This window comes from Aquarana catesbeiana, linkage group LG03, assembly GCF_042186555.1.
Source record: "Aquarana catesbeiana isolate 2022-GZ linkage group LG03, ASM4218655v1, whole genome shotgun sequence".
In the NCBI taxonomy this organism is placed as follows: Eukaryota; Metazoa; Chordata; class Amphibia; order Anura; family Ranidae; genus Aquarana; species Aquarana catesbeiana.
The window spans coordinates 248,492,196-248,519,974 of record NC_133326.1 but is presented as its reverse complement, the minus strand read 5'-3'; the positions used below and the strand labels follow the sequence as shown (position 1 = coordinate 248,519,974).

Below are 27,779 nucleotides of genomic sequence, written 5' to 3'. Positions count from 1 at the left end.
TAGTCACAGAAAGCAGGTCCATGGCTGTGCCTTTCCAGTTTTGGAATTGTGCAGCTGTATCATCAACACTTAGTTTTACCATCAACTAAGGATTCCAACTCAGAGAAAAATATTGCACTTAAAAGAGAAGTTCAGGAATATTAAAAACAAAGAAATCCTACTCCCCTAGATGGCTGCAGCACTGATCCCAGCTGCAGGTGCCCCCCGCCACCTCTAAGACCGAGAACTGAGTGCTCAAACACCAATGATAGCTCATCTCTTGGTCCTCAGCCTGCAGAGAGCTGGTGACTGTCAGTCACCGGATCTCTGCTGTGCCCCCCATGCTCACTGGATCTGTGGAAGAGGTGGAAGAGGCTGGCTCAGGCTCTCAGCGGCTCGCTGAAAGGCTGAGCCAGCTGTCAGTTCAGACTTCTGGGTGAATCTAGAGTCTAGGGTTATCCTTTTTCTGATACTTTTTTTTGCAGAACTTGAACTTGGATAGGAGTAGGGTAACTGTGGGATACTCTAGCAACTCTAGTAGCAACTTGAGGACACTAATCTTCCTCTTATTTATGAGAGCAAAGTCCTTGCACAAGCAGTTAATGGATTGAGCTATACCAGGACACTTTTGAGCAACCCTGACCCTACTACGAGGGATAGCAGCAGCACACTCTCAGGGATCTCTCTCTCCAATCTGTACTCGCTAATGTCCTTGGAAAGTTCCTTGGAATGTTTAATGCCCCTTTACCAATATCTTTCAGACACCTTTTTCCAGTGATGCCAGACCAGTTTCCCAGATGAAAGTCCCTCAGTCCTCTCTGACATTTTTCAGCAGAATGGCCCCTACAGCTAGCCTAGCTGGGACCTAGATGAACAGCTGACACATTGTATGCCTGCCCAGGAGGCCAGCAGCCCTCCAGACCAGGATCTCCGCCTCTGGGAAAAGAACTCCTCTGCTCTGTCTCAAAGTATTTACAGTCTATACCCTCCCAGCCACCATCTGGGCATTCTCCCCCCAGGGATTGGCCAGGGCTGCATAATTTGACTTTCCCATCCCTCTATCTTCCAGAACCTTTCCAGAAAGGCAGAGGGAAGCAGTCAACCCTGTCACCAGTGAAACGCAGAACAGACCAAAACCATCACATGCAGCTCAACGAATTACAGCAAACCAATAAATACGTTTACCTAACCTAGCACCTTTCTAGACGTGTGCTGCATATTTGATGTACCTTTTGGCATTTATATGCTTGTCAATCGTATATTATATAATATGTCTATACATGGTGTACAGAGGATATTCTAGGTTCTTGGTGATCCAGATTTGATATATTAATGTTTTATGGGATAATGATGAAAACAATTTTGTTCTATATCTCTGGGTCTTGTATATTTTTACTATATTATCTACATAATGGGTATTGCTGTCTTAGTTTGTTTTCATAATATAGGTGTGCTTGGTGTGTTTTTCTGTTTATATCATTCCTGGAGTTACCATTTATCGTAATTACTTGAGTACCATATAAAATTTCAGTATGTCATGGTCTTCAATTCATAAGATCACAGCCATGATCTTGGTATCGTTGTTTTCAGCTGGTGATCAGCTTTCACGCACAAATGATTCAGGTGGCTTTAGAGCTACTTATACTTTTATACTGAGATGTATTGGAGGTCCCACTTCTAATGTCTGAATTAGAAATGGTTTCTCTGAGATATGCGATCACGGTGTGAATGCAAGTGGAAGCACACACACAGATTTAATTCTTATTCATATTACAAAGTTCATTTTTCTGAGTGCTTGGAGAGTAATTAAAAAATAAATAAAAAAAGACTGTTCAGAGAGGGCAATCAGTAAAGTGCTGACACAACCACTTTCAAAATTGAAAGCAGATAACAGTATAGCCTTATTAGTATCCTTTGCACTGTACTTTTAGGTTAATGTTTTCATTTTGAAAAGCTTTTCATGTTAAGTCCACTGTGTTCTATAGGAAATTATTTCACAATCTCTAAATTGAAGCTGTTTAAATCTTTTTTATAATGATCTATTAAAATTGTTAGACATTAGAATGTTACTCTATTTCCTTTAAGAATGCACTGTCAAATAAAAACTGCATGCAAATGGAAATTCTCAAGATGTAATTTTGTAGGTCTAACACTGTAAAAGGAAATGCATATATTGCTTGCAATCAGCTAATAGGAAAACATTTACTTGATGTCTGTCTTCTTTATTACTTATATTTGTGCCAGCAAATATAAGTGTGGGTAAAAAAATGTTTCTAGTGACCTTTTGTCCGGAAATGTAGCTGGTTTCCTTATGAGTGAGTCTGACGGAACCTTTCTCCTTAGTGGTATTGAAATATAACAAGAGATAAGGGCACACTTATGAAGGTAATCATCTTAGGTGAATGTCTGCTCATCTTTACTACTTTTTTTTTTTTTTTCATCTTTATAACATTTTTCTCACAAACCATAATTATTTACCAAATGCATTTACAACACAATATAATACAATTATAAATCCTTACCACCCGCCCTGCAAAAAAAAAAAAAAACTAAAATCAAACCGCTCCCCCTGGGCCACACTCTTCCTTGCCTCATATCACTCATTCTTTCTGCCAATCAACTCCACATCTCAATTTATTTTTTTAACTCAAATCGCCTCTCCCAGGTCTTTAAAAAAATGTTTCCATCAAGTCCTCACTAGAATGATATAATTCTTCCATGGTACAAAGATCTTCTACCCTCCTTAGCCAATTTCCCATAAATGGAATTTCTTGCAAGCCCCAGAACTTTGAAATCAGTCCTTTGAATGCGTTTTAATAAGTGAAGAGTAAGTGATTTCCTGTACTGTCCTATTGAATTCACAGTACCATGAAACAAGCAGTTCCTTAAGTATCTCAGTACCAGTAATTTCTTGTATCAACTGAATTATCCTCCTCCGGAATGCTTGTATTTTAACACATCCCCACCAAATGTGAAACCTAGTCCCACTTTCGTTGCATCCTCTCCAACATAATGGTGTTTTTCCTACTTGATAGTTATGTGCTCTAACCGGTGTGATTTACTATCTTGCTAAACATGTAAAATGTATCTCTACAGTGGGTGTGTCTATTAAAGAAACATGTGCCAGCTTCGGTACCTTTTTTTTTTTTATCTTTGTTACTCATTCAAGGTCAGCCTGATTTCTCCCTCCCAATGTATGGCGGTATTTTAGACTCAGCAGTAGACTTGTGCACAACGGAAAATTTTGTTTAGTTTCAGTTCATCGTCATTTGTAAAATACATCATTTCGTTCTGTTATATTCGTTATGTTACGTTAATACGTTTTCGGATAATTCGTTATTTCTGTAGAGTGTCGATATTCCTTATACCAAATCTCGAATCATGTCGAATTCATTCGTTATATCCATTATAATTTCTTTTGTATTAGTTGAAATTTGATATTTATGTATGTATACTGATTCGTGATAACGATTCGTAGTTTGGAAAGTTGTTTGTTTATTGAATCTATTAACACACACAATGACAATATCACTTTTCCTCTGCTCAAATACAATACAACACCCTTCTCAGTTCTCAGGAATGCACTTTGCCAGTAATCCAAACTCCAGCACAAAATTAATCAGCTGATTGGACTGTAAGATTTACTTTGAGTTGACCTTTTGTTTCATTAGATCTTTAACGAATTACCGAATCATGTCGAATTCATTCGTTATATCCGCTATAATTTCTTTCGTATTAGTTGAAATTCGTTATTTTTTTATGCATCCGAATGTTCGAAAGATTCAAAATTCAGCCGAATTTCGATTCGCTACGAAACGCATTGCACAAGCCTACTCAGCAGTTATAAGCTTCTATAAAAATAAAGTGCAATCTGTATTACATCGTGTATGCGATTTAATGAAAAATTATGCAATTGAAATGGAGGCTTACCAGACAGCTGGCGAACCCCCCTTACTCGGGGAGCTCATACAACGCTTAACTGGATCTATAATCCACTGAAAGGATCCTGGATGTTCTCTCGGGTGTCCTTGATTGGTATACCGGAAGGCTCTCAACAGATCAGGAAGTGGTACCAAAAGACCATCAATAGACCACAATGCCAATTTTGTCTGAATTTGAATGCTGATAGGAGAGAGCAGATGATGAACTCCTTAATCTTCTTCACCTTTTACAATCCAATCACAGCCCAGCCAGACGCACAACCACTTCCTCACACCAGACTGGGGGTAAGTGGTTGTGTGGCTGGCTGGGTTGTGATTGGACTGTGAAAGGTGAAGAAGATGATTAATGAGTTCTTCATCTGCTCTCTCCTATCAGCATTCAGATTCAGACAAATTTGGCATTGTGGTCTATTGATGGTCTTTTAGTACCACTTCCTCATCTGTTGAGAGCCTTCCGGTATACCAACCAAGGACACCTGAGAGAACATCCGGGGGTTCCCTTCAGTGGATAGATCCAGTCAAGCATTGTATGACCTTTCTGAGTAAGGGGAGTGACCGGCTTTCTGGTAAGCCTCCATTTCAGCTTTTTGGTGATGGGTGTCACACCGTTGGGTGTTTGATCATCATTTCAACACACTTTTCTCTATGGACTTTGCACATGGACTTTAGTTTTATTTGAATTTTTGCAGGAAACTGCACTTCTTTTTTATACCACACCATTATATATGCTTGAGACTCCTCTTCAGATTATATATCTTTTCTGTTATGTGCAACTGATGGCACTAATTGCACTTTAATTAGTATTTGTGATTTTCAACTGCATAATTTTTAATTAACCACATACACTGTATAATACACAGATTGCACTTTATTCATTAAGCCAGGCATGTCCAAAGTCCGGCCCGCGTTGCGGTTTTGAGCTGCCCGTCTGGTTATTTGGACATGTATATCTTTTGGGGCCCCCAACATTCTCCCAGCGCCGGGGACCACAAAAGATCTATATGCTGGCTGCCTTGGAGGGGACAGGGAGGAGGCGGGATGAGTGCTGTACACACAGGAGGATTTCCTGTTTACACGGCAACCTCTGTAATAGGAAGTCCTTTCTCCTGCGCTGCCATTGGACGACTGTTCAGTCCATCATAGGAGGCGGGACTTTGTATCAAAGAGGCCGCCGAGAAAACAGGAGGTTTTCCTGTATGTAATCTTTTGGCGCTCGTCCCACCCCCCTCCCTGTCCCCTCCAAGGCTGCAGATGGATGGGCATGAATCAGGCTGCACTGATGGCAATGGTGGGTGCTGCATTCCTGGCAATGGTGGGTGCTGCATTCTTGGCAATGGTGGGTGCTGCATTCTTGGCAATGGTGGGTGCTGCATTCTTGGCAATGGTGGGTGCTGCATTCCTGGCAATGGTGGGTGCTGCATTCCTGGTGCTGCATTCATGGAAATTGGGGTGCTGCATTGATGACAATGGGGTTGCTGCATTGATGACAATGGGGATGCTGCATTCATGGCAATGGGGGTGCTGCACTCATGGCAATGGTAGGGCTGCATTCATGCCAATGGTGGGGCTGCAATCATGGCAATGGGGGTGCTGCATTCATGGCACTTTGAGGCTGCAGATGGGCAATGACCCTTATTTTGCTTCACAGTTCTTTATTTCAAATTTACGTTTTTTTCCTGAAACTATCCTCTTAAAGTGAAGGTGCGTGTTATACGCCAATAAATATGATATATCCAAATAACACGCCCAAGCTCATCTCTTTACTCACACACAGCCACAAGGGCAAGAGAATTCATGTTGGGCAGTGTATTGTATTAGTGCTCAAACGAACACAGACCGAATTTTAATGGTTCAAAGAATGTCAGGCAAAATGGTCGGCCCTCACGCATGTTCACTTCATCAAATTTGGCCCTCTTTGAAAAAAGTTTGGACACCCCTGCATTAAGCGCTGCACTTTATTTTTATATTGTTAGTGTGCCTGGTGTCTGGGTTATAGTGCACAGCTGCTGTTTATTTTATGTTTCTAGCGCAGGTATATTTTTCACAATATAATCTTATATACAATATATTACTAAAAGTATTGGGACATCTGCCTTTACAGCTACGTGAACTTAAATGGCATCCCAGTCTTAGACCTTGCTTTGTGCACTGGTGCACAATCATGTAGGAACAGAAAGGGGCCATCCCCAAACTGTTCCCACAAAGTTGGGAGCATGAAATTGTCCAAAATGACTTGGTATGCTGACGTCTTAAGAGTTCCCTTCACTGGAACTAAGGGGCCAAGCCCAACCCCTGAAAAACAACCTCACACCATAATTCCCCCTCCCTTCGCCAAGTGATTTGAACCAGTGAACAAAGCAAGGTCCATAAAGACATGGATGAGTGAGTTTGTGGTGGAGGAACTTGACTGGCCCACACAGAGTCCTGACCTCAACCCAATAGAACACATTTGGGATAAATTAGAGCAGAGACTGCGAGCCAGGCCTTCTCGTCCACATCAGTGGCTAACCTTACAAATGAGCTTCTGGAAGAATGGTCAAAAATTCCCATACACACTCCCAAACCTTGTGAACAGCCTTCCCAGAAGAGTTGAAGCTGTTATAGCTGCAAAGGGAGGGCCAACTCAATATTGAACCATACGGACTAATGCCCCATGCACACTATTAGATTTTCTGCAGATTTTTGTCTTCAAATGTACCAAAACCATATAATATGAGGTCAAGCCTTAATGCCCCGTACACACGGTCGGATTTTCCGATGGATAATGTCCGATCGGAGCGTGTTGTCGGAAATTCCGACCGTGTGTGGGCGCCATCGGACATTTTCCATCGGATTTTCTGACACACAAAGTTGGACAGCAGGAGATAAAATTTTCCGACAACAAAATCCGATCGCGTCAATTCTGACCGTGTGTGGCCTGTTCCGACGCACAAAGTGCCACGCATGCTCAGAAGAAATTCCAACACGGGACAGCTCGTTCTGGTAAACTTAGCGTTCGCAATGGATACAGCACTTTCGTCACGCTGCAATGTTCAAAATGGTTTAATACAGCGCACTCTCTTCTTCTTTATAATGTGACAAGAATTAAGTCGTTTTGCTGCTCGTATTCACACACACTTCTCACAAACTTTTATTTGTGTTGTTTTAGTGGGATTCCCTGAATATATTGTTATTAGTTGTCACATCTGACAGTTTTATATTTTTTATTTTTTTTTTTTTTTATTTTGGATTTTAAGCCTTTTTTTTTATTTAATGTTTGGATTTTTTCCAAGGCTGATCTTTGTTCAATGTTATTTTTATTTTTACTCCAGAATATTTTTGGGTGTGTTTTGTGTGTCAGGTTACCCCAACACCATTGATATCTTTTATTATTTAATCTCAAGGAGATTGTTTGGTGTTGGTGTCCCTTGTTCATTTCACATTGTATATTTGAAATGTACCTGAATCCTCACAAACAAACTGTCCTTTTTGAAGTAAAACACATAGGAAAGTATAATTCAAAACAAAAATCCTTTATTGTGGGATCAGAACCAAACAAAGAGGAAGGCAACACTGAATCAACAGGAGAAATTAGCGAAGCCTGGGACCCCCACGGCAGACATCAATTCTTCAACATCAAAATTGGTGGCCTGAGGAGTCCATATGTAAGGGAGGGCAGTCTGGTCCGGGATTCACAGAGACTTGGATAGCAGCAGATGACATGTGTGTCCGCAGGCTGTGGTACCACAAGAGGCTGCATTTTTTGGCCCACCAGACTGGATCCAGGGTCCTCACTGTCTGGTCTTCCTTTCACACTTCCTTCCGGGCTGTGGCTGTGCAGTTGGAGATGTGGCAGGAGGAGGAGTAGGACCTGGAGGAGGAGTAGGACCTGCAGGAGGAGGAGGAGGACCATTTGGCCCCTCACACCTTTCGCCAGAGCCTCAGATATGAGGGCCTCACACATGGCTTTTTGGCCCTCCTCCATCCTCTGCATTTTATATACTATGAATGCAGCAATGTTCTCCTGCCTGGTGTGTGGTGCTCCCAGGACCTCTGTAGCCCTACAAAAGAATCTGATAGCCGCCTCCTCTAGGGCACTCCTCCTACTGCCACTTTCTGTTTCCAGGGGGGGTGGAGGGACCTGCAGATCAGCCAGCCGGCTCGGCCCGGCCACCTCCTGGCTGAGACTTCCCTGTGTATGAAAAAGGGACATAGTTGTAATGTTTTGCATCATCAATCACAATCCTTAATTAGTACTCCCAACTAACATATAGTTCACATCATTGATTGGACAAGCAGAAATATTTCGAGGAATGCTATACCTGGCTCAATCTGGGCTCCTCCACATGCGGCCTGGAAGGCCCAGGTTGGGCGTCAGAAGCCTCAGCCGGGGGGGAAGGAAGCGTGGAAGGAAGACTGGAGAGGGATGGCCTGGGTTCAGTCTGGCCTGCCAGAAAGTGCAGCCTGTCGTAGTACAACATCCTGGGGACATAGATGTCACCTGCTGCTCCGGATCTCTGCGAATCAAGGACTTTATTGCGCTCCCTCAGATATGTGCTCCTCTGGCCACCAATGAAAATCTTTAAAAAAGTGATGTCTGCCGTGGGATCACCTGCTTCACAATTTCACACAATTGCTCCAGTGCTGCCTTCCTCTTTGCTTGGTTCTTGTAATGGGGGTGTTTAATCTCCCACAGACAGGGCATCTCCCTTAGCATCTCTATGAAGACTGAAATGAAGTCCTTATCTTTCAGTACCATATCCATGTTCACCGCAAGACACAACACAAGACAAAGCCTAATGTCACACAAAACTCTCCTAATCTTGTTACAATATAGGCCTCAATCTAGAAGCAGTATAGGCCCAAGTTTGTCTCTTACCTTCGTTCTTACGATCGCCGCGTCCAATGCTCTTTCCTCCGCTCACAGATCAAACGTAATACGCACGCGTGTTACGCTTTATATACACTGCGCATGCGTGTAACTCCGCCTGCCCCTGACGTTCTTTCTAGTGTATTCCCCGCCCCTTTTCGTTCGGCGCAGTGGGGGAAGAGCATGATGGCGGACATACAGCAGGTGCGGGCTAATTGTAGCAACGAGGAGGAGGAGGAGGAAAGCCCGGATCCAGGCACGTCCCGATCCAGAAGGAGACGTTTTAAGGCCACAAATATGTCGTTTGGGGAGATGTTGGAGATGGTCGACATCATGAGGAAGTCCGACTATGACGGAAAATATGGGCCTTACCCCAACCCGAACATCCGAAAGGCCAAGATCATGGCGAAAGTGGTCAGGAGTCTAGAGCGGAATTTCGGGGTACGAAGGTCTAAAGATCAGCTCAGGAAGCGGTGGTCGGACCTGAAGTTGAGAGAGCCAGAGCAGTACCGAAAGATCCGGAGAGTGCTGCAAAAAAGTAAGTAGTTGTGCTGTGTTCCTATTCTTTCTGTTTTTATTACGTTCGTTCTGCTCCATATGCTTTTATTAGTTGTAACGTTTCAAAAGGTCAACTTTAATGTTCATGGGCACATTATTCGTTCGTATCAAACATTTTTCTTTCGGCCTCTAGAACACCATTGTTTAGGCCATATGCATTTTCACACATTTTTGGGGGCCTACTTGGATGCCAAATATTTGTTTGTGTAGATGGGTTTGTTACTAGAATGAAATGCAAACTAGATTGTGTGTAAGGAGAGGACACTGAGCAGCTGTTTTCACATCTGGACACTGGAGCACTAGTGTGGGACACAAGAACACCATTTTTATCAGGGGGGGCCACACAGGTGCTCCAGTGTATACTATAGGGGGGGTTACATCTGTGAAGCTTGTACCAAACAGGTAAAGTATTGCAGCTTGACAAAGGGCAATAAAAAATATACATCTTGAAACTCTGCTAAAATAGACAATTGTACCCCACTTCCGAGCAATGTTTCCTATTTCTAGTTCTGCCATCAAATATCTGTGTGCTAAGTATACCATTTTTGTTTTACATAGGGGATAAAAGACTCGGACACCCCTCATCCCAGGAGACCAGAGACCCCCCCCCCTCTGGAAGAAGGGGAAATACCCCCAACCCAAGAAGCTGAGCAGGAGGAAGATGAAGACGTGGTGGAGATTGGCACCACAACAGGTGAGTGTCTGCGACCATAGGCTCAGGTAAAAGAGATGGCTGGTGGCAGATTTTTGAGACCTTTTTTTTTTGTTCTTTATCTCTTTTTAGGTGATCGTGATCCAGAACGCTTTACATCTGAAAGTGCCCAGATACTGATCGGGGAGATCATGGGGTGTAATCTCCAATTGCAAAACATCCAGCAACAAATCAGTGATGTTGTTAAAAAAATAATAACATCATTGATGTTTTGGGGCGAATTTAAACCCCACAAAATCACCTGTTTTATCGTACCAAAATTTTTTAAATGTTTAGAAAAGCCAAATTTGGAGGATGCACACAGTGTGCCAACATGTGCTATCTGCCATCACGGGATATCAATGGACGCGTTTTGGGGGTGCAACCCCTTCCTCAATTATAAAGTAGCGTTGAGGAAGGGCTTGCTCCCCCCAAACACGTCCCTTGATCCCCCCTGATGGCAGATAGCACATGTTGACATTCGTAAATTGGTGTGCATCTTCCAAATTTGGCTTTTCCAGGAGTGATTTCCCCCCATCTGAACGCTATATCAAACCCAGTTCCTAAATACTGATGTCTGATATAGCCTTCAGGTTTTACCTAATGTGAACTTTGTAAGTTCAAGTTTTTTGGCTTTCTTGTTGGTTTTACACAGGCCTGTTTTATCTGAAATGGATATTTTGATTTTTCATAATGCTACTGCAAACATTGTTATACAACAAACATGTTGGTTTGTTTTAAAAACCTTTGGGAAATGCACATGTGATTGTGCACGTATAAAAAAGTGCCTTACTCAAGAATGTGTGGATTATTGTCTCAACACTACAACACTTTTGGGGTGATGTAATTGCTGTTTTATGCAAAAATGGGGGTTATTTCCTAAGAGCAAATCCTCTTTGCACTACAAGTGCAGGTTCAGTGCAGTTGCAAGTGCACTTGTAGTGAAATGTGTTTTTGCATTTAGGAAGTACCAGCCAACACTGTTTTTTATAAGGTTACCCAATCACGACATTTTCTGCACTCAACACATTTCTGTCAGGGTCAGCTAAAACAAACACAAGCAGTAAATGTCCACAAAGAATTTCTTTTGGTTGTTTTTTATTTGAAAAAGGTGTCACAGATTGTCTGGCATATTGATAGCCCCCCTACCCGCAAAGAACTCCAGGTAGCGTAACCGGACATCACGGGCATTCAGGGAGGGCAAGCCAGGACGGCCACTTTCAAGCGCCGTCAGTGTTGATGGATTAGGGATTCCGGCCTCAGGCCCAACTGAGCCAGCATAGTTGGCTGAATGTTTTCTTAAAAAATTATGGAGAACACAGCAGGCAAGTATTATATGGTTCAGTTTATACTCTGCCATATGGATGGGTGTCAGAAATAATCGGAACCGGCTGGCCAGGATTCCAAATGTGTTCTCCACCACTCTTTGGGCTCTGGCCAGCCGGTAATTAAAAACCCTCTGTTCCGGGGTGAGAGTCCTCATCGGGAATGGCCGCATCAGGTGGTCCCCCAGCGCAAATGCTTCATCAGCAACAAACACAAATGGGAGACCTTCAACATTGTCCTCTGGAGGTGGCAAGTCCAAGCTGCCATTCTGGAGACGCCTGTAGAACTCCGTCTGGGCGATCACTCCACCATCGGACATCCGGCCATTCTTCCCCACGTCCACATACAAGAACTCGTAATTAGCCGACACCACCGCCAACATCACTATACTATTAAACCCCTTGTAATTATAATAGTATGACCCCGAGTTGGGTGGTGGGACGATGTGGACGTGTTTCCCATCAATTGCCCCTCCGCAGTTAGGAAAGTCCCACCGCTGGGCAAAGTGGGAGGCCACAGTCTGCCATTCCTGTGGCGTTGAAGGAAACTGTTGAGGAAAAAAAAATAAACCTTACTATTTTTTCACAGAAACATGGCAAGCAGATTAGACACAAACATTATGGGGCAACCTCCAGATAGCATTTACTAAGGGGAATTTAACAAGGCCAAAGTATAAGGTACACCTATCATATTCCCCCTCCCCCCCTCTCATGGGCCATGTCTAACATTATAGGGGGGGGAACTCTTGGACAGGTAACCCTCTTCACTTCATTGAGAGATGAATGCCTAAATACAGGGTATTACTTGGAACAGCCCCTCCTTAGTTACACTAATGGCAGACCACTGGACAGGTAAGAAGTGTCATAATACAAAGATATAAATACACACTGTACACATTTGAGGACATTTGAACATTCTGCTATTACCTATCAAGATAATAATAGGATACAAAAACTTTAAACAGTACCATTGGAAAGTATACAGGCAGGCCCTTGCACTACATGCTTTGGGGAATTCATCCATAAATCTGACCAGTAAAGAGGTGGGTATAGTGTGTATGGGTTTGGCAAAGTCAGCAGATAGATGATTGAGGATAGATAGAGAATTGGGATCAGCTGACTTAGCAGTTGGGGGGGGGGGGGTTAAAAAAAATTTGGGGACACCACAAAAAAAAAGCCTCTGGCACTCTGCCTGAATTTAAATCAAAAATAACATTTCCAAACATTTTAGGGGGTGTTTGGGGTAAAGCACTACTATGGAGCTGATAAAATACATTAAGTGACTACATGAGGTGAATATAGGCCAGGAGACACCATGCTGGGGAGGTTATTGAAGAGCAAATATGTATGAAGGACATAAAATAATAATTACCTAAAAATCCAGCATGCATGAGAACAAAGGGGACATTCACAGCATATTACAATCATGGTAATTAGGGAATGAGGGAAGAAATACAATATATTATCAAACATTCAATACAATAAAATGTGATATAAAAGGATAAAAATCTTACCTTCATATACTCCTTCTGCAGGACCTGGATGATGGCAGAACAGGTCTCTGGGATAATGATCCCCAGAGCCTGGGGGGAGATGCCTGTCGAGAACTTCAAGTCCTGCAGGCTTCTCCCTGTGGCCAAATACCGCAAGGTAGCGACCAACCTCTGCTCCGGAGTGATGGCTTGCCTCATGCAGGTATCCTGCCTGCTAATATAGGGGGTCAGCAAAGCCAACAGACGGTGAAATACGGGGTCCGTCATCCTGAGAAAGTTCCTGAAATCATCAGGATTATTCTCACGGATCTCACGGAGCAAAGGCATATGACAGAACTGGTCACACTGAAGCAACCAATTCTTGGTCCATGAACTCCTCCCCACCCTGTTCATGGACTGGACTTGTGTCAAGGTCAGGACCCCAACACCAAGCCCCCGCACAGCACGAACTCTACGAGGAGTACGCATACGAAACATGGCTAGAAAACGGTCGGCTGCTCAGAACGAAGTAACAGAACGCACTGAAGAACAGCAAGGCCTGTGAAGAGCGACCTGAAAAACAGCAACGAGCAGGCAAGATCACACAGAAAACTCCGATACGAACTGACTGCACGCACTGAAGAGCAGATACAAACCCACAAGCACAAACTGAATGTCAGAAAATGATCTGAAAGCCACGAGTCTGAAAAAGCGTGAATCGTCTCTCACCAAACTTTTACTAACACGAGATTAGCAAAAGGAGCCCAAAGGGTGCCACGCTTGGTTCTGAACCGGCCTTTTCTAGTCTCGTCGTACCGCGTTGTTGTCGATCGGAAATTCCGACAACTTTGTGCGACCGTGTGTAGGCAAAACAAGTTTGAGCCAACATCCGTCGGAAAAAATCCTAGGATTTTGTTGTCGGAATGTCCGAACAAAGTCCGACCGTGTGTACGGGGCATTAGAGTTTCAATTTATATGCAATCAGGCAGGCTCTTGCACTACATGGTTTTGGTAAATCTGAAGACAAAAATCTGCAGAAAATCTAATAGTGTGTATGGGGCTTAAGGCTCGATTCACATCTATGCATGTTGCTTTTGAGCGTTTTTGCAGTGCTTTTTGCGGTGTTTGCCGCGTTTTTGGACATGCGATTGTACCACGATTTTGCAGCGAATTGCATTTTTTTTACACTGTATATAGCTGGTTGCTAAGGAGGGGACCAGGAAGCCGGCTGCCACATCCTTAACAACCGATGAGTTGTCAGCTGGCTTCCTGCTCAATGTAAAAAAAAAAAAAAATGCCAACTAAAAAAAAAAATCGTAAAAAAAAAAGCGTGGGGTCCCCCCCAGGTCCGTACCAGGCCCTTGGGTCTAGTTTGGATTTGGAGGGGACCCCCATGCCAAAATTTTTTTTTAAATGGCGTGGGGGTCCCCTCAAAATCAATACCAGACTCTTATCTGAGCATGCAGCCCAGCAGGTCAGGAAAGGGAGGGGACGAGCGAGCGCCCCCCCGAACCATACCAGGCCGCATGCCCTCAACATGGGGGATGGGTGCTTTGGGGCAGGGGGGGCTCTGCGCCCCCCCACCCCAAAGCACCTTGCCCCCATGTTGATGGGGACAAGGGCCTCTTCCCGACAACCCTTGCCCGGTGGTTGTCGGGGTCTGCGGGTGGGGGCTTATCGGAGTCTGGAAGCCCCCTTTAACAAGGGGGCCCCCAGATCCCGACCCCCCCCATGTGAATGAGCATGGGGTACATTGTACCCCTACCCATTCACTAAAAAAAGTAGTGTAGTGTTAAAAAATACAGTAGACAGTTTTTGACAAGTCTTTTATTAAAAATCTTCTTCTTCTCCGCTTATTCCGCCATCTTCTCCCGCATCTTCAGCCTCCGGTCTTCTCCTTCTCCCCCTGCTTCTTCTTCCGCTCTTCTTCTGTCTTCTTCTTCCGCTCTTCTTCCTCCTCTGCCGCCACTCCAGCCGACGACCCTCCTCCGATGCTGCATCCCGCTGATCTGTCGGCGCCAATGTCCTGCTTTTCTTAAATAACGATGGGGGTGTACGCCCCTTGTGACGTCACCACCCAGGGCATGATGGAGGTGTGAAGTCACAAGGGGGCATGGCCTCCGGATGACGCAATCCGTTTGCCATGCCCCCATTGTTATTTAAGAAATGCAGGACATTGGCGCCGACAGATCAGTGAGACGCAGCATCGGAGGAGGGTCGTCAGCGGGAGTGGTGGCAGAGGAAGAAGACCTTTCTTTTTTTTTTTTTTTTTTTTTAAATTTTGGCATGGGGTCCCTTCCGAATCCACACTAGACCCAAGGGCCTGATATGGACCTGTGGGGGACCCCACGCTGTTTTTTTTTCACGATTTTTTTTTTTCTAGCCAGCATTTTTTTTTACGATGAGCGGGAAGCCAGCTGACAGCTGATGACTCATCGGTTAAGGACGCGCGGCCAGCTTCCTGCCCCCTCCTTAGCAACCAGCTATATACAGTGTAAAAAAAACACATTAAAAAAACGTAAAACGCAAATCGCTGTAAAAAAATAGTACTTGCGTTTTGGATGCGGGTCCATTGAATTCTATTACATGCAAAACGCTGCATTTTGCGGGAAAAAAGTCCCCGACTCTTTCCAAAAATGCAGAGGCACAAAAATGCATTGATGTGAACATGTTCCATAGGAACCCATGTTAAAAAAAATTTCTGCAAAATGCATCAAAAAACGCATTAGTGTAAATCAAGCCTAAGACTAGGATGCCGTTAAAGTTCAAAGGCAGGCTTCCCAATACTTTTGATAATATAGTGTATCTGTGAAATACATGTTGGGCCGGCCTGTAAACTTTCCTCTTAATGGTATAGAAATATAACAATACGAGAGATATAAGTGCACACTTATAAAAGTAATTATCTTAGATGAACCTTTGCCCATCTTTACTTCAGAGACAATCTAACTCTTTAAGATGCTCTTTTATTCCCAATCATGTTACTTGTTGCCAAGTAATCTAATTAGTTGCAAGATGTTCCTCCAGCTCTCCCTTGTTAGTACCACCTACTTTGCCAGCTTTGTTACCCTTTTTTAAACATGTTGCTGGCATCCGTTTCAAAGTTTTAAACTTTTTTTTTTTAAATGGTAGATTTTGTCAGTTTAAACATTTGATGTGTTTCTATTTGATATTGTGAATAAAATGGGTTTATGAGATTTGCAAATCTTTGCATTCTGTTTTTATGTAGAGTTTACAGTGCCACAACCTTTTGGGAATTGGGGTTGTAATTGTATAGGCTATATACACCAATAAGTCCTTTGTGGGATGCCCAGCACTGGCCACTTCCCATCAGTATAAATGTTGCTGTACCTATTTAACTGATCACATGTCATATGTTCAACAATACAGTGGCTATTCTTTCATTAATGTTTGAGTTTCAAGCAATACAAAACAGAATGTGCATTGCAGAGATGAACAGAAACCTCACATCCCTAGACCACCGGCGGTCATTAAGTCACATTTGAACCAGTATCAATATATCCCTGTCAATCTGGAGTGATCTGATATAGACCCCAGAAGGATGTGGACACAGCCAGTGCACTATCTATAACTTAAAAGTGCTAAAGAAACTGCCTCTACATATGACGGCAAGAAATCGGGCTTCATAAGGTGATGTTCCTAGATTAAATCAACAATAATACATATGTAAAGAAGAAACCCTGAAGAAATGGAAGAGCAGACACAGAATATCCCATGAGGGTGAACTGGGGTGGAAAGTTCCAAAGACACGCCAGCTTCACCTCTCACCTGATCAACAAGAAACACTAAAAGTATAGAAAAAAAAGAAAACTTAAGAGGGTGGAAAAATGCCACCAGTCCACAAGGTCTTATATTTAGTTTAAGATTTTTATGTCTGCATGCTATTGCTGTATTAAATGGAGCATAAAGAAAGAATTAAAATAAAACATTTTAAAGTGTATGTGTATTCTGGTTTTAGAGAACATTAGAGTGGAGAACATTTTAGGCTGTGTGCAGAAAGACGTAAAATACTAGCAGGTTATTGGAATCCTTCAAATATAAATTTGGTTCAACTGCAATAAACTGGCATTTAGGCAAATGCTCATGCAGAATTAGATAATAACCAAATCATTTGTGATTCTACAAAGAAGAATTTCACATTAACCAGTCTAAACACTGCATTTTTGTTTATGATTTTTTTTTGAAGATGCACACAGCACACATTAAGACCACAGTTTGAATGGTTTGAAGCATAATGTACACTATTGATGAGAACATTATGTAGGCAACCACTGCTAAACTCTCATAATGAGAATGCCTTGGCTTTAAAGCTTCACGAGTCACTGAACTGCAACAAGTAGACATAAGGAATTCTAACTTTTTTTGGCACTTATTTCCAGCATTCTTGCTCCAGGTCTGTGAATATTGAAACCAGGCATCTAGCATTTTTAGAAAGGGATCAGCAGTTCAAACCCCATACTTTTTTCATGACAAGCATTTTTTACGCAGTCAAGGTCATATGGATTTATGAACGTTTTCTATCTTCTATCACAGCAGATATTAGTAGGGAGGAAGGATTAGCTCTGGTCAAGATATGTGCCTGTATTTTGGAAATTTCATCTTACTTCCTGTTCTGTGTAACAGCAAAGGTATGGCTGTGGGCAGATCTATCCCTTTAATTATTTGGAATGATTTATGTATATATCGCTCTGTAAAATCCAGTAGCAATCCAGTGACACCATCACCTCCAAAGAATGCATGAAGAGTGCATTTCAGGGATTTGAAGTTCACAGCAGTTCATTCTGACATACAACAAAATGTTTTAGGGAGCTAAAACCTTTAAACAACAAAGTAACAAGACAGGTGAACCAGCCTTCTGCATTACCTTAGGCACCATTTATAAAAAAGAATAGGAGTTATACTCACAAGAGCCATATAATTGTATGGTTGTAAAATAATTTGAAAAAACAGTTTCTGAATAAATTGAGAATCCTGAATTTTCAATATGAGAACTTGGGTGACACATCACAGCAGAAACAGGGGCTAAAGTGTTTAGAGGGATATACCCTCTTCCTCAGAGCTCAAAGCAAAGCCTGAAGTTTACCTAGACACTGTACTGAAGTGTGGAGCCACCAAGTCCTTATGTTCCATGACTGCTTTATGTATCATATACTGTCACATATCACTGTACTGCTGAAGTTGTTTTTCTAATTGTTATCTAGCAACCAAAACCATTAGCCTGATTTATTAAAATGATAAACATGTATGTACATTGAAAAACTTAAAGTGGAATTCCAGGCTATAACTATCTACTCTTAAATCTGCTCCCACCCCTTCTAAACCCTATTCTAACTACCCTGTAGAAGGAAGATGCTTATACTCACCTATTCTCAGGGTGGTCTGGTCTGGTCATGTGACTTCCACCTTGGCCGGCTTCATGGGAGAGGAAAGAACGCCAACAATGGCTGGAATGCCTGTTCAGTGATGTCACCCATAGGCTTACTACAAGGCATCCGTTGTCGACTGCCACTGTGAGCCAATCAAGTCATTGGAGCACCCTAAGAATACGTAAGTATAAGCATCTTCCTTATACAGGGTAGTTAGAATAGGAGTTAGGGGTTAGGAGCAGATTTAAAATGAGATATATAGCCTGGAATTTTACAGAGATACTCAAAACATTAAGGCTAGGAATGTATTACCCACTTGTAGTTAATGACACAAAAATGTATGAACTAGCATGGTATGTTTGTACTTCAAACGCTTTTTTCATTTTTTTTTTTTGTGCTTGTGTTTATTAGACATTGATGAATGCGCTGAAGGATTTGTTCAGTGTGACAGCCGTGCTAACTGCATTAACCTACCAGGCTGGTACCACTGTGAATGCAGAGATGGCTACCATGACAATGGGATGTTCTCCTTGGGTGGTGAGTCATGTGAAGGTCAGTATTCGTAATCTAAGGGTTTCAAGAGTTTACTTGGGGTAATGTTAAAGGCACAAATACACAAACAGTATATTTTTTTCCTCTGTGTGGAATGCATTAAGTATATACGCATTGTAAAAAAAAGAATCAGAAATATATTTGTTTACAGTCAGACTGATCTGTAACTCTAAAATCCAGATATACTGCTTAGTTTTAGGTATACATTAGTCCATGGTGTTCTTTTCATATAGGAGAGAGAGATCCGATTAGAGAAAAAATGCATTATTTCAGCCCAGGGAATGTTCTGCACTCTGCAAACCGTCATAAATAAAGGCTGAGTAGCACTGTGGAGTGTTTCTATATGAAGTACAAATTATTTTCTCTCTGGTGATGAATAGGCTTCTAAGAATATAAAACGAATTACAACTGGCATCCAGCTAAATGCAATACTTTCTTCAAAAGTCAGAAACTATGAAGCAGGATTCTATAATAAAAAAATTCATACAAAAAGAAAACACAACTCGACATCTAGGAAATAGTTTGCCATATAACCACTTCAGCCCCGGAAGATTTTACCCCTTCCAAACCAGAGCACATTTTACAATTTGGCACTGCGTCGATTTAACTGGTAATTGCGCAGTCATGCAATGCTGTACCCAAACAAAATTTGCCTCTTTTTTTTTTTTTTTTTCCTCACAAATAGAGCTTTCTTTTGGTGCTATTTGATCACCCCTGCTGTTTTTATTTTTTGCACTATACACAAAAAACGAGCATCAGTTTTGAAAAAAAAAGCCCAATATTTTTTACTTTTTGCTATAATAAATCTCCCCAAAAATGTTTTTAAAAGACAAATTTCTACATCAGTTTAGGCCAATATATATTCTTCTACATATTTTTGGTAAAAAAAAAAATATAGGTAAGCATATATTGATTGGTTTGCGCAAAAGTTATATATATATATATATATATATATATATATATATATATATATATATATATATATATATATATATATATATATATATATATATATATATATATATAATATATATATATATATATATATAAGATTTATGGCAATTTTTATTATTTTTTTTTTTACTAGTAATGGCGGTGATCTGCGATTTTTAGCGGTGCTGCGACATTGCGGTGGTCAAGGAGTTAAATGTGTGTTCCCTCGGTGTGTTCTAACTGTATGGGGATAGGACTGAGTAGGAGAGGAGACATTTCGCTGTTCCTACTGACCAGGAACAAACGACATGTCTCCTCTCCTCTGACAGCACAGGGATTTGTGTGTTTACACACACAAATCCCTGTGCTGGTGCTTGTGCACGAGATCGTGACTGCCGGCCAAGTGCATCAGGGCCCCCGCCGTGCAACAGGGGCGCGCCCTCTGCTGACTCTTAAAGGAACCCTGTACCCATACAGGTTTTCTCGCAGCTGTGCCATTGTGCCGCAGTATATGTACGCGAGTCGGTCGGGAACGGGATAATGTAGATTATAATGCAGAAGCAAAACAACTGTATCATGTGCAATCCATATGCAGTTACATTAATTAAAAGTCACAGCTGTTGTGTGTTTTTTTTTTTTTTATTTATTCCTGGTCTAACCAGAGTAATTGCTGTGGTTAACAGAAGCTTTACCTTTCTCTTTACAATTTCATTCTCTTATACAGAAGTCTTATCGGGCTTATTCAGTAGAGCAGTGCAAAGGGTAACTGTAATATGCAAACTGCTGTGACCTATAGTAATCAATCCCAAATTGGCTCTTAGCTGAGAAGACTAAAGTAGACTGAAAAGTTGCTAGAGGCTACTGTGCTTGGCATATTACAATTTCTCTTTGCACTACTTTACTGAATTAAAACAACCTGTCTCTGATACATAAATTCAGTATGAAACTATCTTTGTCAGCATAAGATGTGATTATATCCAGAAACCCTAGGTATTGTTTTACAGCCTACAGTATATGAGTTGCCAGGCAACCAAAATCACTGCCTTATTCTATTACCTATCTACGGCACGTTATTGGTAGAAAGCAAATTATATCTAAGGTTCACTACATTAAAAGCAGACCCTAATTTTTTTTTGAATTTTTTTTTCATAAATACATACAGTGGGGACAGAAAGTATTCAGACCCCCTTAAATTTTTCACTCTTTGTTATATTGCAGCCATTTGCTAAAATCATTTAAGTTCATTTTTTTTCCTCATTAATGTACACACAGCACCCCATATTGACAGAAAAACACAGAATTGTTGACATTTTTGCAGATTTATTTAAAAAGAAAAACTGAAATATCACATGGTCTATCTTGGTCTCATCAGACCAGAGAATCGTATTTCTCACCATCTTGGAGTCCTTCAGGTGTTTTTTTTTTTAGCAAACTCCATGTGGGCTTTCATGTGTCTTGCACTGAGGAGAGGCTTCCATCGGGCCACTCTGCCATAAAGCCCCGACTGGTGGAGGGCTGCAGTGATGGTTGACTTTCTACAACTTTCTCCCATCTCCCAACTGCATCTCTGGAGCTCAGCCACAGTGATCTTTGGGTTCTTCTTTACCTCTCTCACCAAGGCTCTTCTCTCCCGATAGCTCAGTTTGGCCGGACGGCCAGCTCTCTAGGAAGGGTTCTGGTCGTCCCAAACATCTTCCATTTAAGGATTATGGAGGCCACTGTGCTCTTAGGAACCTTAAGTGCAGCAGAATTTTTTTTGTAACCTTGGACAGATCTGTGCCTTGCCACAATTCTGCTTCTGAGCTCTTCAGACAGTTCCTTTGACCTCATGATTCTCATTTGCTCTGACATGCACTGTGAGCTGTAAGGTCTTATATAGACAGGTGTGTGTCTTTCCTAATCAAGTCCAATCAGTATAATCAAACACAGCTGGACTCAAATGGAGGTGTAGAACCATCTCAAGGATGATCAGAAGAAATGGACAGCACCTGAGTTAAATATGATTGTCACAGCAAAGGGTCTGAATACTTGTGTTTTTCTGTCAATATGGGGTGCTGTGTGTACATTAATGAGGAAAAATAATGAACTTAAATGATTTTAGCAAATGGCTGCAATATAACAAAGAGTGAAACATTTAAGGGGGTCTGAATACTTTCCGTCCCCACTGTATTTTTTTAGAGTTTATGTTCCTACAAGCCTGTTTAATAAAGAGTTCCTTTTCTAAGTGCTAGTTCTAGTGCAGTAACACAAAACCACTACAATTCACTCCTGTGAATTATGGTCAGTCCAAGATGCAGCCCATGTCAACTCGCCCTAAAATTCAGGGAACACCCTTTTTTTAAACCCTCTCACCCTGTTGCATATTATGATATACAAATCTCCCTTGATGCCTCCTCTTCACTAGAAACCTGAACTAGCCCTCTACCATATGTAGTTGCCAAGTGACTTGCAATTTGCAACATAGTCATATGTTCAAATATGTGTAAAATGCCGTAAATGTGTATTTTGCTGTTGGTTACTCAAAAAATTAAAAAAATAAACTCACAACATTTTGCATTTGGATATTGCATTTAGCTATTTTTTTTTTATATATGCTGCATAGTAGTCTCTTATTTTTATTCTTCCTATGTAAAGTCGCATATTCCCTCTTTATGTATGCTGGGGGTAATTTATGCATTTGTTTTTTTTCTGTATTATTGAACACTGTGCAGGATGCCACTTCTCTTGTTGGGTGACATTCTCAATGTCTGTCCTTATTTTGTATGTATGGATGCTGCACAGTAGCACGTCACTTGTTTGGATGCTGCTCAGTAGCACTGCTCTTGTTTGTGTGCTGAGTGTAATTCTCAGTATATGTTATTATGACATCACATGGTAATACTTGCTTCCCAGAACTGATTTTTGGTGACTGCTTTTTTCGGTAAGTGCAGTGAGCTACGTACTCTTCCTGTGCAACATTTTTTTTTTTTTTTTTCACTGTCATTTGTAAGTCCCCTATTTTTCTGTACATGTTAAGCCACAGGCCTTATAGTGGTAATAAACTCTGTACTACCACTTGTACCTACAGGCAAGCCTATAATAATGCTTACCTGTAGGTGCTATAAATATCTCCTACACTTGCACAGTTTAGGAGATATTCAGAGTGCATACAGCCGATGACATCACCAGCGCATGCGCTCTGAAGGTCCAGCTTACAGTGCCGGAAATGTGCATGCCTGAAATGTCCATGCCCATGCCTGAAATATCGGCTCCCGCACGCATGCGTGGGAGTGACATAATTGTGCCCCCAGCCACTCATGTAGCGGGAAGCCGCATTCTGGAAGGAAGACTGGGGGAAGATGTCAGCTGTCTCAGCGGTAACATCACGGTGCAGGAAGGCTTCGTTCTCAGGTAAGTCTATCATAATGTGCTAGTATGCAATGCATACTAGCATGTTATGACATTTGCTTTGCACTGATTTTTTTTTGTTTCAATTGGTTTACAATCCCTTTAAAACATTTAACCAAAAAAATAAAATAAAATCCTGTTCCTTTTAAAGCATGTTATACCACACAGTGCTTGTGCTGTGTCATTTGGTCCCCTGTAACATCTCAAATACCTGGCTGATTCTGCCAGTTTCTGCCCTCCCCCTGTAAACTGACCATGGTATATCATGGCTGCTGGGCCCTGACACCATGGTCAGTTTACGTGCCTTCGTCATCTGCAGCTCTTCTCTCTGCTCTCCCCCATCCTCTCCCCCCTCCCTCCCTGCCTGTCAGCTCGTGAAAGTACCCGCCCCCGCAACTCCTGCTGCTCAAATAACATTTACATTGTCATACTATCAGAGCTGTGTCCTAATCCTGTGTCACCTTTTGTGAGTGATTTATAAAAAAAAAAAGCTGATTATACCTCTGAGATCAGGTGGCCGTCTCTCTCTCTCCCTCTCTCCCTCTCGCTCTCTCCTCCTCTGCCTGTGATGTCAGCGGGGGAATCTCGGTCCCGCCCATTGCAGCTATTAGATGGGGAAAGGAGAGAGCCGGCCGATCACGTGATTGCTGAGAGGTGCTGTGAAATGAGGTATAATTGGCTTTTTTTTTATAAATCACTCACACAGGGGGACACAGGATTAGGACACAGTGCTGATAGTATGAAGATGTGAAAGTGGCTTAAAGCGGGGTTCCACTCAAATTTTTAACTTAATCTTACCCCCTTCAGTTATTGCATAGATGTTCAAATGCCGCACGAAATTTTTTTTTATCGCTGTAATTACCTTTATATTGTACTTTATTGTGGCACTTCCTGTCTCTCCTCCCATGGGAGTAGGCGTGTTTATTGCCTTTCCCCGGCGCCGCACTGTCTCCTGGGAGCTTAGTGTCAGGCTTCCCAAGATTCAGTGCGGAAACAATGATCATGCGTGTGAACAAGCTGTGAATGAACAGCATTCACTGCATCCAGGAAATCAATGCTTGTGGGCTTTACATGCCCACAAGCAAGATGGAAACAGCCAGCATCACATATTTTAAGTTATTCTTCAGTACGAAAACAGAGGCAGAAATATTACACCCAAACTGTGAGTATTATTTTGGGGTTAGCAAAGTGTCTCAATGACCTAAAAAAAAAAAAAAAAAAGATTGGTCGCCGGACTCCAGCTTTAACAACCGCTTGCAACAATATAGAAACACTCACTTTTGCTGTTTCATCAACCACTTCCTTTTTACCATAGAAACTGTTATCTGTTATCAAGATAGCCTCTCTGAATATGCTATCTGATTGGGTGCTTTGGGTTAATCACTGAAGAATGACAGTTGAGAATAAGCATTCTAATTAATCAGGCTGGGTTCACATATATGCAGTGACGGACACCGCATGTGATTTAGATAGGAATCGCTCTACACAGACAACTCATGTGATTTGATTAAGAATGCAGTACGATTCCTATCCGAATCACATGCAGTGTCCATCACCACATATATGTGAACCCAGCCTGATTCATTTGTGTGGCGGAAATCGCACCAAATTCGCACGTGCAGGACCCTTTTTTATCCCTGCACTGGAATAGGATCGCATGGGTGTTTGCACCTGTGGGATCAGATTCATTCAATCGTACTGCATGTTGCGAACAGTTTTTGGGTGTCAACTTAACATTGACACCCCCTGTGGTACGCATTAACACTGTGTGATTTCAATGCAGTGCAGGAAGTGCACAGGATTCGCTGTGTTTCCTGCACCACATATATGTGAACCGAGCCGAAGGCTGATGAGTGTTTTCTTATCATGTCTGTCAGGTGCAGATCTCCTCCTTTTTAAGTTTATTTTATATATTGGAAAATGCAAAAGCAGTAGACACAGGGACCTTCCAAGGTGGGTGAAAATGCCCAACTCTCTAAGTTGCACAATATTCATATAAACTTGTGTGAAATAAAAAGTGCCATGCAGTGAACAATCAAATGAGAAGTCCAATACAAAAGTCCCAATTCAATGCTCATGCTTAAGTGAAATCCAAAATATTCTTCTCATAGTTGAAATCCGCCCAGTGGTGTTCATGCCACCTCAGTGCCAGGTGTGAACGCTTACCAGAAATGAATGACTCCCAAGTTCTTTATTTTGTATTCAGTACTCTATTTTACACACAATCTAATACTTTGCCTGTTATATGTTATGTCGATTTATTATATTTGTGCTCCTACTATTTATTTATTGGATTATAGCACTCTGCAATGGTAGAATTGCAAAGTCACATGGCCACTGATTTATTAATCAGCTGTTGTAAATTTTGTGCTGACTTCTGTAATCAGATGTCAAACTCACAGAATTTACTGAGAGTGCAAAGATTCAATCAAATAGATTTACTGGTTTTCCCTTATGCAAACGTGAATATGTTTTATATTGATTGGCATAACCTTACTGAGTGTTTACATTCAGTGCAGGCATGCAAGGCTTGCATATTTTATGGGTAACTCCTAGTGCAACCAAAGGCTTTAGAGAAAACCCAAACTAAAAGAAATAAATGGGTTCCAATGCCTGAACTCATTCTAAAAATGGCATTTACCTATATGCCACCCTCCCTCGTCTCCAGTGCTTTAAGTCAAATGTACATTCCTAATCTGCATACATGTACATGTCAGTGACTTAGAATGTATTAAAGCTAAGAGTTCAGCATGGCAGCCAAGCAGGTAGCATGTTATGTACAGTATATTTGTTAAAGAGAAACTGCAATCTGCTTCCATAATTTGTAATAAAAACATCTTTGCCATTCTGAAGCTTCCCTCCAACCACTTTGCATATTATTTTATAAATATTGTGATTATGTACTTGCCAAATATGCTGCAGAAATTTCCCTCCACTGAGTCTGGCTGCAACCATTTGTTACTGTGGGCAGCTGAAGCTGCTGCCTATTCACTTCATGGATTTACACAGACACAAAGATGCACACCTCCAGCTCTGCAGCCCTCATTGGCCCTTTTATGACTCATCCCCCCTCCCTTCCTGGCAAACTCTCACGAGAGTGAGAGAGAGCGCTGTGCATGATGTCATAAGTCTAGGCTTAGACAAGAAAAGGGAAGTGGGTTGTATAAGTTATTTACTGGCAAAAAAAAAAATGTTTTACTATCCAAAGTTAAAACAACAAGGGCAGAATATTTAATAGATGGAAAGATGAAAAAATGACTAAAATATGGTGTGAGAAGAAAAAGGGTCTTTCTCTGTATATTTGTTTTGTCATATGAATTACCTGCTGAAATTCCCCACAAGAGTAGTATTGGGACACCACATCTGAGATGTACTATACAAAAATATGGTATGCGAGGAAAAGGGACTTTCTCGGTACCCTCAAACACAGGCAAATTTTAAAAAGTCATTCAAAAGGATTTTTATTACAAAATATGTTTAAAAAAATCAAAAATATGTAGGCATCATGCCTGAAAAGGATGGTTTTTAACATATTTTATAATAAAAAATTGTATGATTCAAACATGTTGTAAACTGCCATCTAAATGTGTACTATGCAGGGGAGAAGAAGAGAGCGATACAGAAAATAAGACTCGGAACATTAGGAATAAAGTGGGGAGGGAGATATATTTAGCAGGTCTACCAATTAACCAATCAGAGGAAGAATAATGAAGTCCATGGAAAAAAGAAAACAATCAACAGTAGCAGTTGCCATATGTCTCTACTGATGGGTTTTCTTTAAGAATTGTGTGTTTAGGTTTCAATAGTTTTAGTAGTAACCTTACATATATAAAATGAGCCAAAGTAAGCTTTGTCGTAATAGTAGGGATAAACAGTCATATAATTCTATTTGTATTCTGTTTAGTATTCACACTGTTATAGTTGGGTTGTATCTATCTTTAGAATGCTTGGTAGTGCATGCAAAGCTCAGTAAAATGCATCATAAATGCACCACTCCAAGTGAAAATTGCAGATGTATAAATGGGATGTAAGGTACTTGTTCAGTTCTCAGTACCATGGGCAGGAACAAGAGCCAACATTACATTGTACATGTGATTATTACCCAGTATATCGGCAACATGACCAAACTAAATTTGTTTGGGAGAAGAAACCCAACATAGCTGTTCTCTGGAGTCATTTTACAATGTTTTCTTGTCAAAAGAAGTTTATTGAGTATACAATGTTATAAAGATACATAAAGTAAGTTTACAAGGATCTATAAAGTAAGCTCATTGTTTTACAGTAGGGTTTATATAGGTAAATATCATGAAATTTCAAATATTAAACATTGGGTTCACGTAAACCTAAATTAAAGATATATATAATTTCCTTAGTTACTTTTGTAGGTATTTAAATGATTTATACCTACTATACATATTGTTTACAAGTAGAGTGTATATAGGTCAAATAAATTCTGATAATGAGCTTTAATCGTAAGGTGGAGAAAAGGAAAGAGAAAGAAGAAAAAGGGTTGAAAGGTAGAGGTATGGTCCACAAGGTTGTCCCGCTCGTCAGTTTATTATTCTTTTTAGTTCTCTTTGAAGCCTTAGAATGGGTGTCTCTGTAAGTCATTTAATCTGTTACCATGGCAACAGGACAGAGTCATTGAAGTTTGACAGGAACTGTTGTTTTATCCAAGGATGCCAAAGTTTTTCAAATTTTGGAA

General features: G+C 41.3%; 1 protein-coding gene across 1 annotated transcript in view; it reads left to right on the top strand.

The window, feature by feature from the left end:
• Window positions 1-27,779, top strand: part of NELL2 (neural EGFL like 2) — a gene marked incomplete in the record, with an annotated part of 447,509 nt that overhangs the window by 389,233 nt on the left and 30,497 nt on the right. Inside the window, 1 exon segment of the mRNA XM_073619952.1 lies at window positions 18,614-18,754. Coding sequence (XP_073476053.1) covers window positions 18,614-18,754 — 141 coding nt within the window.